Source organism: Empidonax traillii, unplaced genomic scaffold (assembly GCF_003031625.1).
Source record: "Empidonax traillii isolate 1590-97213 ecotype Southwest subspecies unplaced genomic scaffold, ASM303162v1 scaffold461:size861717, whole genome shotgun sequence".
NCBI classification, from domain to species: domain Eukaryota; kingdom Metazoa; phylum Chordata; class Aves; order Passeriformes; family Tyrannidae; genus Empidonax; species Empidonax traillii.
In genome coordinates, this window is record NW_020955654.1 from 709,018 (window position 1) to 723,407 (window position 14,390).

A 14,390-nucleotide genomic window follows, 5' to 3' on the forward strand; every position below is an offset into this window, starting at 1 on the left:
CAACTCAAACATGTTCCAACCCAGCAACTGTGAAATTTAACTAAAAACCACCCCGTGACATTTGTGGTGACACAGGGCATTAAACATTTGCTGTGGCTCAGGACATACCTCTGTATTTTTAATCCAGAACTTGCTAGAAGAAGCTCACAGTGCCTGGTTTCTGCTGCAGGAAACATTGGCCAAGCTCACACGGCACACCAGGCTTGCTGAGGCTCCCCTGCTTTGTGGGAGAAGGAAAAGAGTGTCTAAATAAAACAGGTGTTTCCCCAAATGGTTACTGGTTGCACCCTGAGGACACTGGGGTTTAGGTGCTGCAGCAGCTGAGATTCCAGTGGGTTTATTCTGGACTGTGGGATTACGTTTCTTTTAGCAAAACTCAGCTTCAGCTGACAGTTTCTAAGCAGCTTCAGGTTTTGGCTCACTCCTTTGGCTTAAGCAATGCTTAATGCCCTTTGTTATCATTCCTTTTGAAGTGACAGTCTGAGGTCTCTTTGCTCCCTTCAGCTCATTGCCAGGGCAGCCCACCTGGGAACATTTTGCTCTTAATTTATAACCTATAAATTTTTGAGGGTGACATTTGCACAACTGTGTGAAAAAACACAAATCAACTCTCCCCTCCCCACCCCAAAAGGATGTGCAGCTCATGTCTCTTGTTATCCATCAGCCAGATTTTAAATGACAGTGGAAGGAGAAGTTGTTGCTCCTTTTTTGGAGTTCAGGAACTTGCTCAAAACTTGAGGCAGCGCTTGCCAGCTTTCTGTTGTGGTTTTTGGTGTCTCTTCCAACACAGAGAAAACGTTTAAAACCCAGCTGTTGGTGGTGATTGTTGAAGCTGCTGGTGGTTCACTCAGGATGATACTGAGCAGGACTGGGAAAGGTGGGGGGTGGGATTCCAGGCTCCATCCACTGAGGTTTTTTCAATGTAATTAAGATGTCCTTTCTCTCAGTTTTTGTTGGCAGAGCTGAACACATTTTACCTGAAGTTTGTGCTGTGGATGCCCCCAGAACACTACTTGGTCCTGCTGCGCCTGGTGTTTTTTGTGAACGTGGGAGGGGTGGCCATGAGGGAGATCTACGACTTCATGGACGACCCGTAAGCCCAACCTCTCTGTATTTCCCATGTCCAGCTCCACGTGCTTTGTTTGGAATTGGCTCCAGCTTGTTGGCATCCATCTCAGGCAGCTTGTCAGGGGCAAAAAGGCCTAAATCCCAAAGCATCTGCTTTGTGTTCCTTTGTTTTGGAGGTCCCACTCTCCCTGGTCAGAGGGCAGCTGTTGTTAAGGGCGTTCTGTGTGCACTGTTCCGAGCTCAGTGTTTCATAAAGGGTCTCTCTGTGGAGAGTGGAATGTGTGAAGGAGCTGGAGTGCCACTGGCTCGTGGGCAGGGCAGCGCTGTGCTCCTATCCAAGACTGAGAGCCAGGAACTGCAGTCCTTGGACGTGCCTTCTAAGGACATCGGGGCCCAAAACAAAAAGAAAAAAAAGGGATTCCTAAAGGCACTTCTCTCCTTGAGCCATGTTCCCACTGGTCCCTGGCCCTCTGGAGCTCTCCTGGCATCCTCTTTCAGGTCAGAGGCCCTCGGTAGCAGGTGCTGCAGGTGAAGCACCGCACACACAGTGCATGTTCTTCAGACTGTTCCCACTCCAGCATCATATTTGTCCTCGCTGCTTTTGTTTCTGCAGACCATGTGAGAGCTGAGAAAGCTTTGTTCTCAAATGCCACCTTTTCTTTTAATGTCACAACCTGCCTGAGCCCACATCCTAAGCCTGAGGCCACGCCTGGCTTCCAGGGGTGTTCATTGTCTGTCGCTGACCAACACAAAAAGTGTCTGTGTTCAGAATTTAGGGTTCCAACATTCTCTGAAGATCAGTTTCCCTTGCAAGGCTTTGGCTCCTAGAACTGGGAAGAAGGGCCAGCCCACATTGCTTAGGCGGATTTCAGGACATTCCGCAGTGGCAGCTGCCCTGCCCTTGGACCTACTGGTTTGGGACGTGCCTCCAACTCACAGGTAAGAAGAGGTCTCTGCCTCTCACTGCTGAGCTCCTCTCCTTAGCTCCATTCATCTTCTGGGCCTTGTGTTTGGGTTGGAAAAGCTCCTCTGCCCTCAGTTCAGCCACGTGGCATAGCACTGCAGTTTAAGAGAGCCATCTGTCACCTGTGCCTCATTCCTGGTGCCATTTGGTGCCATTCTTCCTACGAGCTGGAGAAACCCATCCCAAGCTGCACATCCACATCATTGCCACCACCTCCTGCCATGTTCTGTGGTGGGTAACTGCCCCCAAATTCTGAGGTTCCTGGCTCTGCTTGATGCCCCTCAGAGCTGACATCGGGCTGGTCCTGCAGAACTGAGCACCTGGTCTTACCTGGTACCTTCTCTGTGGAGGATTTTGCAACCAGCCTTCAATTCCTTTGTGTGTTCCAGGCAGAGAAAATCTGCCCCCATTTAGGAGCTTCACTTGCATGTCATATCAAACCCAGGATCATTGAGGATTCTTCCCTTGGTTGTGTAGGTAGAAGCTGCTGGGAAGAGCTGGCTGTACCAGAGGCTCCCAGCTAACAACACATGGGAAACCTTCCTGACCTTTTCCTATTGAAAGCTTAATGCTCAGAGATTGGAATATTCCATTGACCTCGACAGAAGCTTTGCTCACTGCCATGTCTGGTGGTGATAGGATTGTCTGGAATAAATGGATGAGATCTCTTCAGCCAACCCTGCAATACTGGGTCTAGAAAGCAGTGAAATTCCAGTATGAAGGCTCTTCTTCCCACTCAGGATTCTGAGGATCTGCAGGCAGTTCTGAGGCTTTGCTTTCAGGACCTTGGGCTGAGCATGGTGCCAGTGGAGTCCCTGGAATTGCCATAGTCCAGGAGGAAGGGTGAAGCTGTCCTCCAGCCCTTACACACCACGCTGATCCACACCCTGCTTCCGAGTTCCTGAGGACTGGAGGTGTGAAATCTTCCTGACCAGGAATGTCCTGGTGCAACAGTCTGCGGCATTTGAGCTTGCCATACATTCCTGCCTATAGTCTTCCTGTCTCTTCCAAGGAGTCTTGGAAGTCCTGGCACAAAGGCCAGGAATTTTAATCTCGCTCGTCACGTGAAAAAAGGGCTTTTCTTTAAAATCTTCCACGAGTAGAAGGGCAGGAAACCAAGTCTCTTCCTCAGCAGCTTTAGGGTCTACCTGGCTCTTGTGTTGGGGTTGCCTTTAATTCTGTCTGTCATCTGTTGCCCTGCTGGCAGAGGAAGAAGGAGAGCAGAAAACTGCCCTCATCGTCTGAACAGCTGGAATTCCCAGGGAGAGATTGGCTGCTTCCTTTTATATCTCTGCCAGTGGTTAAGGCTGGTCTTTGCCCATTTAATCTGTCACACCACCTGAACCCCCTGGAGCAGATTCTGAAGCCTTTCATCTGAGATGATCCAGGCAGGAGACCTTTCAAATGGAATACACTCATCCCCTCTGCCTTAGCAATCACCTACACTTGATGTATTTCCTATTTTTCCCAGTGCATTTGGATGATTTGGTGCAGTTTGAACTGTTCATTGGTGTCAAATATGACTCTGGGCCTTGTGGATAAGAAGCTGTGTGTGTTGTGGGGAGATGGACTCCCTGCATTCAGGAGAGGGAGGAGAAGCTCTGTTGGATTTCCGTGCTCAGATCCCTTCCCAGGCACTGACAGTCCAAGGGGATGGGAGCAGATATGAGCAATGGGAATATGAGAGGCAGCAGAATGGATGCCTTGGGGGGAAAACCCCCAGAAGGACATGTGTGGGTAAGGCAAGAGGGAGCATCCTCCTAGTGCAGGTCAGCAGCTTTCCCAGGTTTCTAGTGCAGGCTGTTACCAGGAATGAGGCTTCCTGAGACCTTCCCATCACCTTTTACTTCTTTAGAAACCAGGAATACAGCTGATGCCTTTCCTAGACTCCATTTTTCCATAAATATTGATTACAGCAAAGGCTGTGTGAGAGTTTCCTTTAGTATTTCAAGATAAATTAATGATAAAACTTAACCATCACTCTCTACTACTGCGGCAGTAAATTTTAGTTTCTATCCTATATTTCTTTGCTGTTTGGGGTACTTGGCATTTCTTTTCCCATTTCACTGCTTACAGAAACAGATGAAATATATTCCTACCAACTATAATATATGTATAACTATATGGATTTTTTTTATATATAGCTGTATGTTTTGTGGGTATTTTTTCTGGTTTGGTTTTTTTTTTTTTAACTTTAGGCTGGTATCTGGGGGGTGTAAATGACTACAGACATGTCTGATGGATACAAAAAAAAAATTTTACTTTCAGTATTTTGTTAAGTAAGATTTTTAGTTTTTAAAGTGAAAGAGCCTTTTTGTCACAAGAGATGTGTGACTTCCTGAGCCAGAAATGCCATTTATTTAATTTAGGTTCATTAGTTTTCAGCCACGTCAGACAAGCTATACTCTGTACCGCTGGCAGAAGCATAATCACATCAGAAAATTTATTATTATGTAGAAAAAAATCAAGTTTACTTTACATCAGAGCCCCTGGGTGGATACCTTGGTGCTGCTGCAGCAGAACTTCCAGCATTGCTCCCAGGCATCCCTAGACTCCACAGCTTTCCTGGCCTGCTCCAGGCAAACCTGGGAATCACGTGTTTATCCCAGAACTGGTTTGCCCTGGAAGTGAAACACAGTCTTTGGGTCTCCCAGAATCTTGCCTGTTGTTACTAAACCTTTTTTCCTTTAAAACGCATTCCAAGATCAGTAGTGGCAGCTCCCTGAATACTTTTTTTGAGAAGAGATGAAGTTCCAGAATGCAATCCCAGAAGGATTAAATATGTTTAGGGCAGCGTGGCTGATGCTTGCAGAGGCACTGCAGGGGCAGAGCTCCTGTTTGGTACCATACCCTGAACATCTGCTGGCCACAGGCTGGTCAGATAATTGATTCATGTGGATTACCCGAGCATGGGGACACTTCCCTGCGTCGTGTGGGGATGAAGTTTAACTTTTCATGTGTTTTCAGAGCCCCTGAGAGGAAACTAAAGTAACAACAATATGAAAGTTGTCAGCCTGCACAGCCTTTAATGCATGTGTGATCCAAACTAGACTTGCAGGACTGTGCAAAGCTGACTGAAATTGCTCTCCCAGCTGTCTTTTTATGGAGGTTTCTCCGAATCCTTCATTTGACAGCAAGGAAATGTCTTATCTGTGTGTTTCATTTGCAGGAAGTTCCACAAGAAGCTGGGCCAACAGGCCTGGCTGGTTGCTGCTATTACTGCCACGGAGTTCCTGATCGTGGTCAAGTACGATCCCTACACACTCACGCTCTCCCTGCCCTTCTACATCACCCAGTGCTGGATCCTGGGAATTATCCTGGTGCTCACCTGGACAGCCTGGCGCTTCTTCATCCGGTGAGCGGGGTGGGACGTGCTGCATTTGGGGTTTAGGGGGGATTGTTCCACAGCCCCTCCTCAAAGGTGCTGTTCCTGGAGGGGGAGCACAGCTCTCCCGGGTGGCTGCGGCTGGCTTGGTGTGAGGTGGGAAATGGGATCGGGGTTTTATTTTCCCTCCAAGTTAGACCAGACTGAGGTGTTTCCAGCTTCATTGCCAGAACAGCCTGTGGTTGTCCAAGCTGTGCCAGTGTCAGGACAAGGGAGCTGAGTGAGATGTGTGGTGGTTTGGATGCTGCTCTGAGCGAGTCCATGGAAAGCAGCTGCACAGGGCTCAAGGAGCTGGTAGTCTTCCAGTATTGGAAGGGGCCTACAAGGAAACTGAAGAGGGACTCTGCATGTGAGGAGGTGGAGTGACAGGATGAGGGGAAATGGCTTCACAGTGCCAGAGGGCAGAGTTAGATGGGATATTGGGAAGGAATTGTTCCCTGTGAGGGTGGGGAGGCCCTGGCACAGGTTGCCCAGAGAAGCTGTGGCTGCCCCATCCCTGGAAGTGTCCAAGGCCAGGTTGGATGGGGCTTGGAGCAACTGGGATAGTGGAAGGTATCCCAAGGCAGGGGATGGCACAGGATGGGCTTTAAGGTCTCTTCCCACACAAACCATTCCATGATTCCTTGAACTGTGGTGATGAGTGCAGGAGGCAGCAGTGTCTGTTGTGCTGTGGCAGAGGTGAGAAGAGCCAGGCCACCAGCAAGAAACACAAACTTCCAGTGGCTCAGTGCCATCAGCACTTGTAGAAATGTGAGCTGAGGGGTCCAGTGGGTTGAGTTATCCCAAGGGAGCTTCATTCAGGGCAGGCTTCCTTACTGCTCATCCTGCAAGCTGGAGCTGTGTGCTGTGTGTTTGCTGCAGGGACATCACCCTGCGGTACAAGGAGATCCGGCGGCAGAAGCAGGAGCACAGGCATGAGAAGGACAAATGCCTGAGCAACGGGGACCGACATTTGGCACAGCTGGATGAGCCCAACGGGAACAAACCCCGGGAGAGGAAACTCTGAGCAGCAGCCACGGGGCTGACGGGAACTCGTGGTGCTCGAGCGGGCCTGGGGCACAGTCCCAACCTCATCCTAACTCCTAATTGTCATTGTTAGTGTTCCAGCCTGTGGGAATCCCCTGGGGGAAGGATGGCATGGACATACCCCCCCCTTTCTCCTCGTGTCGCCAGAGAAGGTCTGCGTGGAGGGAAGTCAGAGCCAACACCGCACAACAAGGACCTCCTGCGGGTGCTGTGTGTCCTCCAAACCAGGTGTGGAGGTGGGGGGGCTCAGAGCACAGCACACAGGGATCTGCTGCTCTGTTCCCAGAGAGCTCTGAGAGTTCCACGAGGCGTTCAGGCATCAGGAACACTTGTTCTGGGGTGTGCAGAGACCAGGCACGGGAAACGGATTCTTTCCTTCCTGCTGAAACTACCTGGAGCTGTGGAGGGGGATTGGGCGAAGTGTTTGGTGAGAGGAACGCAGGTGGACTGAGCCCTGTGACCAAGCTGCTCCTTGCACAGGATGAACCACACTGCACTGCTGGTCCAACCCCTCCGTGGGGGATCTGACTGACTTCCGACGTCCTGGAGCGGCCTGTGGTAGTTTCGTGGTGTATCACAGCTCTGGGGAGACAGGCAGCTTCCCCTTAGCTCTTATTTTTAATTTACTCTTTTAGTCTTGGTCATCTCTTAAATGTAAGGGAAGGTGAAGTGAGAAAGGTCAACCTGCCTTCGCTCTGCGGAGTAAAATGTGTCACAAGCGGAAACTGGGAGTTGCTCCGTCAGTCTGAAGTTATTTGCCTTGTCCTCAGCTGGGTTTGTGTCCTCATCAGGCGGGTCTCACTCCTGGGCTCTGACATACTCAGGTTCTACCACCCTTCATCCTGTTCCTCCCGGGGTAGCTCCAGAGTGAGGAATCTCTTGAGTCCAGCTGGAAAAGCTGTTCCCTGCAGTTCCACACCCGTCCTCTGTCCCTGTGCCACCTCCCTGCCAGCAGCAGGCCCAGGCCAAGCAATGTGGCCAGGGAGGTTCTGAGCATCCTGAGCCAGGCAGTGTTCCTGCTGGTGACTCAGCATCCTGGAAAAGGAATTGGAAACCTGGGCTGCTTTTTTTTTCCCAGGTCATTATTCCAAACTATAAGAGCTCCAGTGAGCACGGATTCTGTGCCCTCTGCTCTGAGCCCTCGCGGCGCTGTCCTGGGCACTGGTGTCACCCTGTCACTGCTTAAATGCTCTGATCCAATCAGGCTGCCAAAGGGTGTCTCCCAGGGAAGTGTTTATCTAGAGGAAAATGACACAAAGGCCACAGTATAATTGTGAGGGTGTAACCCTAGGTTTTGGAAGTGGCAGGAGCTTGCAGAGCCGCTGCCTGGCAAACGTCCGCACTTTTAATCCGGTTTGGTCTTGTATGGGAATGACAACCAACAGCTGCTTTTTTCCCAGCTTTAGTGTCCCAGGTACTTCCCAGCCATAAAAAAAGGGCAATGGGCAGTGTGGAATTCTTGGATCACCAGTTGGGGTGGTGGTGAGGTGAGCCAGGGGGACCTGTTACTGCACACCCCTCCCACCAGAGGGCCTGCACTGGCATCACCTGGTGAGGAATCCCTGCTGTGCCTGAAATATCCTGGAGATTTTTAGCTAGTACGGGAAACACTGACTTGTCTGCATCCATCTGACAGCTGCTAGGGATAGCCTGGATCCTGCCTGTGTAATAAAGCCCAGTGTGCAGCGTGTTCCCTGGGAAAATGTGTTCCCTTGGGTCCTCTTGTCACCTCACACGTGGAGCTGGGGGGCTGCTGGGGCTCGGGCTGTGTCCCCACCCTCACCACAATGGATGGATGATGGATGCTGCGCCTCCAGGTAAGGAACACGCCCAAGTTTTCAGGGAAAAAGGTGGGCTCTGATCACTGCAAACTCACCTGGATTTAGGAATCCCTCTGTGATCGCCTTGAAGTGCTCAAAGCAGTCTCATGGGGAGGGGGTGAAAGGAAGCCAACAGGCCTCATGGGAATGATGTTTTAGGACCATCCCTGTGAAGAGGGCAGAGGTGGCAGGCTCCTGCTTCCACACACAGCTGTATCCAACTCTCCTGGGTCAGGAAGCTAGAACAAGTCTGTCCCACCTGTGGTTACAGCCTGACTTCATAATGATGCTGACCAAAGGTAAGTGTTGGCTTTAAAAGGGAGGAATGTTCAGTAGGTGAGTTGCTGCCTGTGTGAGGCTGGATAAATCCAGGTGCCCAGATGGGGCCTTGGTAGATTTCCAAACCTCATCCCAACCCCATCCTGTTCAGAACAGCTCAGGGGGGTCACCTTTTCCCTGAGGCTGGAGCCCTGCAGGAGGGTGCTGGATCCTGGGCTGTGCCCTGGAGGGGACACCCTGCCACGTCATTGGGGATGCAGAGGAAGCTTGGGAGCTGGGAAAGGACTGTGACCTGCTCTTTTCCAGCTGCACCCAGAGGAAGGGACAGGAAACCCAATGGAAAGGACCCTTGGCTGCAGGACGAGGCAGCTCCCCCCACCCAGGCAACGTTTTTGGCACAGTCAAAACTTGCTCTCTTTTCTCTCTGTAAATGATCTCCCCACCGGGAAGACTGTGGGACCATCCCCAGTGCTGCCTTGCCTCGGAGCAGGGAGCTGCAGCAGGGGTTGGGCTGGCCCTGCGGCTAAATGTCATGGGCGTTCCTGGGAATTACAGCTCCTCTGGAATGTCACAGTGCTCCGTGGCCCCTGAGACCAGGTTTGCTCAGGGTGCCTGGGATTTGCTCCCCACAAAATTGCAATTATTCAGTTTTCTCCAAGCAAAGCGATTCTCCTGCTGTCTGAAGCAACTCCTTAATGCCCTGGAAGTCACCTGGCATTTTAGGTAAGGTGGTTGAAAACATGGATGTGAAGGCAGGGAAACGGAAGATCCCCTGGGATGGTGTGTAGGCAGTGTGGTCGATGGTCACAGGTGTGGTGGGCACAGAGCCTTTGGTCTCCAAACTGCCCAAGGGGCTTTTTGGGCCAAATCACAAAAGGTTGCACCTTTCGCTGCAGAGGGAGAGGATCTGATGGGTTTTCTTAGGAACATCCAGAGCCAAGACCTTGCTGGATGGCCTCAGGTGTCCGCATGGCCGGGAGGGACACTCAGCTGGAAGCTCTTTGGGACCTGAAGATTTGGCTCTGGGGTGATGATCCACAGCCCCCCAATGGCTTTGGGGGGCAATGGGAGGAGATGTGAGTCCCCAGGGAGAGAAACATTCATCAGGATCCACGAGGAGGAGGAGCTGGAGATGCAGAGGTGCAGTGGGATGGGCGAGGGAGTCCCTGGGCAGCATGAAGTGGGATTTGGGGGAGCCCCCTGTGCCCAGAGCTGCCTGCAAGCAGTCGAGGGCCTCTGGTGTGGGATGCGGGAGCTGGCATTGCCCCTCCACGCTCCTGGCTGGGATTTGGGGTGGGTTTGTGGGGTTTGGGGTGATTTTTGTGGGTTTTGGAGTTTTTTTTATGGCAACTTCCTAAGGAAAGCTGCCAGCCTGGGAGGCAAATCAGAGTGAGAGACCCCTGCATCCCCTCCCCGGGGTCTCCAAACCCCTCGCCCCCGGGCAGGGCAGAGCATCTCCCGCTCCCCCTCTGCCCTGGGGGGTTTGGGCTGGGTTAAGCCAAACCCCGGGGAGGGTCTGGCGAGCGCAGAGACCGCCCAGCTCATCGCAGGGATGAGCGGGCAGTGCCGCCCGGCTCCGCCCCGGGCTGGGCAGGGCGAGGGAGCGGAGCCGCTCCCGCTCTCACCGCCGGGAAGCATCCCGGATTGGAGGGGGGCGGAGATCCCGGGCTGAGCTCCCAACCCGCAGGGACCCCCGGGCAGCGGAGAGGGGGGGCTCTGCCCAGCACCCACCGCCGGGAAGCATCCCGGGAGGGAGGGGCTCCTTGGATCCCGGGGCTGAGCTCAGGGACCCCCGGGCAGGGGAGGGGGCTCCGCCCGGTCCCCCCCGCCGTGGGAGCGGACCCCGGCGGTCGCCGCGTTCCCCCCGCCGTGGGAGCGGATACCCCGCAGATCCCCGAGGATTTGTACCTGTCCAGGTAAAGCGCAGCGGGAGGAACGGGGCGGTACGGGGGGTGCAGGGGATGGGAGTCGTCGTTTTGGGTGCCCGTGGGGTGCGATGGGTCCCCTGTGAGGGGCCGGGCAGGGGCGATGGGTGAGCGCAGAGCCCCACATCCTTGTGTTTTGGCAAGTTTGGGATGCGTCTTTATCTGTGCCAGGAGCAAACCCCATCCCACTTCTGTACCCTGCGGATGGCGGCCAGGCAGGGCAGCGAGGGGATGGAAGGGGCTGGCAGAGCCCCGCCCGGGTGGGCACAGCCGCAGGACCAGTGTCACCAGTGAGCTGAGTGTAGCCCGGGCTCAGCACAACCGGCACGGGTGTCAGGGGCAGGGAGGGATGGATGAACAGGGAGACGGACTGGAACCTGGACTCTGGGACATTCGGGGACTGCAGCGTGCTCGGGGAGGGGTCGTGTCTAGGGTCTGCAGCAACTCCCAAGGAAAATGAAGCTGCCCAGGCCCTGAGCTTTGGGATGCTGGGGTGGATGGAGGGGGCTCTGCACCCAAACCAGGGCTCTGCACCCCGACCTTGAGGTCTATGGGTAAGAAATCCACCTATCCCTGAGCTGCCGGCAGTGGGAGAATGGTGCCAGTTCCCTCCAAATCCCTCAGGTTTGATTTCCCAGGAATTTGAGCAGCAGGTCAGGGGGATGTCAGAGCAGCTCAGTGAAACGCTCCAGGGAAGAGCTTAGTTAACAAAAAAAGCCGTAAATACTTCCCCCAGCACCTCCACCTCTGTTTCCTCGCTCGGGAGAGGTTGATGCTGTTTTCCTAATAAGAAAATGTCTCTGGATTTCATCCTAGTGCTGAGAACCGCAGTCTCTTTCCAGGTGATGCCTCAGAAATCTGCTTAACTTGCTGCTTAGAGAAGGAAGTTTATGGGGGGAGAAGCTCTGACAGAAAAGGAAAATTAGAAATCCTCTTTAATTTCGAGCAGAAATTGGGAAGCAATAGAGGAGGTTTTTCCTCCTGCTGGGGAATTCGGTCCTGAAAACTTTGTTGTTTTCAAATTAAAAAAAAACCCCAAACGTTGGGAAACATGGAAAGGAATGAAGCTCCCATGCCCAAGCTTTTCAGGGCACAAAAGGAGGTGTCAAATCTCCATCGTGTTGCTCTGTTGTCAGTTTTGAGCTCCAAACAGCAGAGTATCCCTTAGTCTGAGCTCAGCCCTTGTGTGACACGAGTTCAGCACATTCTCACCTGGGTTATTCCTGTTCCATCGATGGCGTGGGGAGGTTTGTGCTGGTGGGAGGAGGCTGGGCATCTCTCAGCCCCACCCCAGCCTCATTGTCCTTTTGGGTTGCATTTAGGACCCCCTCTCCTCCTGTTACCCCAACAGTGGGCCATGTGTCCCTGCAGAGGGTCCCCAGCCAGATCAGGCCAGCAGAGTTCATGTTTTCCTCAATAACACTCTGAAAGTCCCACCTTTGCCCATTAAAATCCAAGCCTGGATGGTTTTGGGGAGGGTTGATCACCCCATAGTGCTTGAAGCTATGAGCACCCGAGAGGAGCTGGAAGGTGAGACCCAAATACTGTGGATCATCCGTCTGAGCTCCTTGTCCTGTGTCATGAGCAGGCTTTGGGGCTGTGGAAATTCTGGAGAGGGGCTGGGGGGCTCTGAGAGGGGTGGGAAGAGGGTTGAGGTGCAGTGCTGAGGTTGTGTCACTGTGGGAGTCTGCGGGATCACATCAGCATCCCATGGGCTGTGATCTCCTGGCTCAGATGCCAGGGAGCATTCTGGCTCAGTTCCTGTTAGAATTGCTTTGCTGGGTGTTTTGGGGGATCCCAAACCCCCTTCGTGTAGCAGGAAATAGCTTGGGTAAATCCCCTTCAGCATCTGTGGTGCCTTTGCTGGGATCTGTCTGGAGGAGCAGCTTCCTTACCTTAGGATGGATCTCTCCTATGACTAGACTGGGAAAACCCCTTCGTGGGGGGAAGGTGCTGGAGCTTTCCCACTGCAGGAGCTGATTTTCTGGGGAATGGCATCACCTGCAGCAACCCCAAAATTGGGGAGTGGGACTGCCCCCCTCACCTGGGGCCAGGGCAGAGCCTCGGGAGAGTCTGGACAAACTGCAGGAGGTGAAGGAAGGTTTAAACTGGAAAAGCAGCAAAGGGCTTTGAGGGCTCGGGGAGGGGGGAAATGCATGCACAGAGCGGTTGGGAATGTCACCCATTAAACACTCCCGAGGTAAATAGAGCGGCCCTGCCTCTTCCCGAGTGGTTTCCATCCCTCCTTCAGCTCCTGCCGCTGGCTGAGAGGCTTCAGCGCATTTGCTCAGTGCCTGGAAGAGGAGCCAAGGCCAGGAGCAGTGGAGGGGGAGCGGCGATGGAACGTTCACTGCAGGAAAATCTCGAGGCGTTCGATCTTTGAATTATTTGCCTTCGTCCTCACGCCGTGTCTCGCGCATTCCAGGCCATCCCCCTGGCAGGGGGTGTTTGCCATGGACACCGGGCACATCAGCAGATCCCGCTTCAGTGGTGAGTCCTCTGGAGAGAACCTGGGAAGGGTTTGGGGCAGAGCTGGCCAGGCTTGCACTGAGGTTTTTCGGGGGGGGGAAATGGCTGGTCCTCACTGCTTCCTATCAGGAGAACTCTCTGCTTCATGTGCCTGTGGGATTTTGTTTACTAAAATGTGGGTAAAACCCTTAAAGTCTCTAAGACATGGGGTTTAGTTTCCCAAAACAAGGGTCAAACCCTTAAACCCCACAAGTTTTCCAATGTTAGTGCTCAGCCCTCAGAAATGGGTGGTAATGAGGAAGAAGCAGGTTCTAGTTCAGCTGGGACTTGCACCTGGAGTTACTTAGAAGTAGGAGCCAGTAAGGGATTATTCTGCCAATTTTATTTTTATGCCCAGTTTTGCCTCTCTGTCATAGCAGGAGCATGGGAACACTGGCACAGGAAACCTCTGACTTCTTCCCCCAGCATCCTTAGCCGGGCTGCAGGGATAAATCAGAGTCCTTATGGGGTTTTTGGAGAGGTGGAGGAAGGAGGGCCTGGCTCCTACCCCGAGGTTTAACCCCTGAAATCCCTCTGGGCTGCTCTCGGGATCCAGATTAGGTGCTCTGGATGCAGATGGTCAGTTCCTTCTGCTCATCCTTTCGCTGTTCCTGCCGGAGGAGGGCTGGGGGGAGCAGCAGGTTGTGCTTGTGCTCGTATGCGATGTGGGAGTTCAGCCTGGCTTTGGGCTTTTTCCGGCTCCGACGGAGGGAGCGCCGCGCTGTGATGCCAGAGGGCTTCTCGGCAGCGCTCCGGGATGAGAAATCCTTTCTTTTCCCGCTATTTTTGTGCTCCCCGGAGCGGTTGATGTCGGTTCCGCGCGGGAGTGACGGAGGCTGGTGCAATGCAGCAGGAACGGCTCGCTGGAGCATCGCAGCCGAGCCCGGCGCTCCCTCCCCGCCCGCTCCAGCAGCACCCGGGGGGCTCTGCCCCCGTTCCCAGCACCTCTTGGGTTTGGTTTTTCCGTATTTCTGGATTTTCCTGGCATCCCCAGCCCACGGGGACCCAGGTAGCAGCGAGGGCGATGCAGATGTGCACTGGGCACATCTGTAAGCGGGACGGAGCCGCAGCTGGCGAAGGGACCCCCGACATCCCAGGAGTCATGTAGCCACTCTCTGGGAAGCGGGGCTGGGATGCAGGAGCACATCACCTCCCGAGAAAGCCACACCAGAACTGTCCTTCTTTTGGCTGGCAAAGCCGCTGCCTGACCGGGGTGGGAGCTGTGGTTTAATCCCCGCGTGGCCCATCCCATCCTCGGAGCTTGGAGCCGAGTTCCTGGCAGGGAAGCGGCTGAGGCTCAGCCCGGGGGTGGTGACGAGCTCATGGAGCCCCTTGTCCCCTCTAGTGGCCTCCAGCCCGCCGCGGTGGGAGATCGGGCTCTACGCCGCCGGCGCCTTGGCACTGCTGGGAATCGC

At 53.7% G+C, this 14,390-nt stretch overlaps 2 protein-coding genes across 4 annotated transcripts in view; both read left to right on the top strand.

The window, feature by feature from the left end:
* Positions 1–7,173, top strand: part of PTDSS2 (phosphatidylserine synthase 2) — a 33,333-nt gene extending 26,160 nt beyond the window's left edge. For all 3 annotated transcript variants that reach the window (XM_027895475.1, XM_027895476.1, XM_027895477.1), the window contains exons 10-12: positions 948–1,093; positions 5,202–5,387; positions 6,279–7,173. In XM_027895475.1, coding sequence (XP_027751276.1) covers positions 948–1,093; positions 5,202–5,387; positions 6,279–6,423 — 477 coding nt within the window. In that variant the 3' untranslated portion in view covers positions 6,424–7,173. The remainder of the gene's footprint in view (positions 1–947; positions 1,094–5,201; positions 5,388–6,278) is intronic.
* A 1,373-nt stretch (positions 7,174–8,546) lies between these two features.
* SYT12 (synaptotagmin 12) overlaps positions 8,547–14,390 on the top strand; it is a 12,905-nt gene continuing 7,061 nt past the window's right edge. Inside the window, exons 1-4 of the mRNA XM_027895526.1 lie at positions 8,547–8,562; positions 10,041–10,458; positions 12,719–12,957; positions 14,321–14,388. Of these exons, the coding sequence (XP_027751327.1) occupies positions 8,547–8,562; positions 10,041–10,458; positions 12,719–12,957; positions 14,321–14,388 (741 nt within the window). The remainder of the gene's footprint in view (positions 8,563–10,040; positions 10,459–12,718; positions 12,958–14,320; positions 14,389–14,390) is intronic.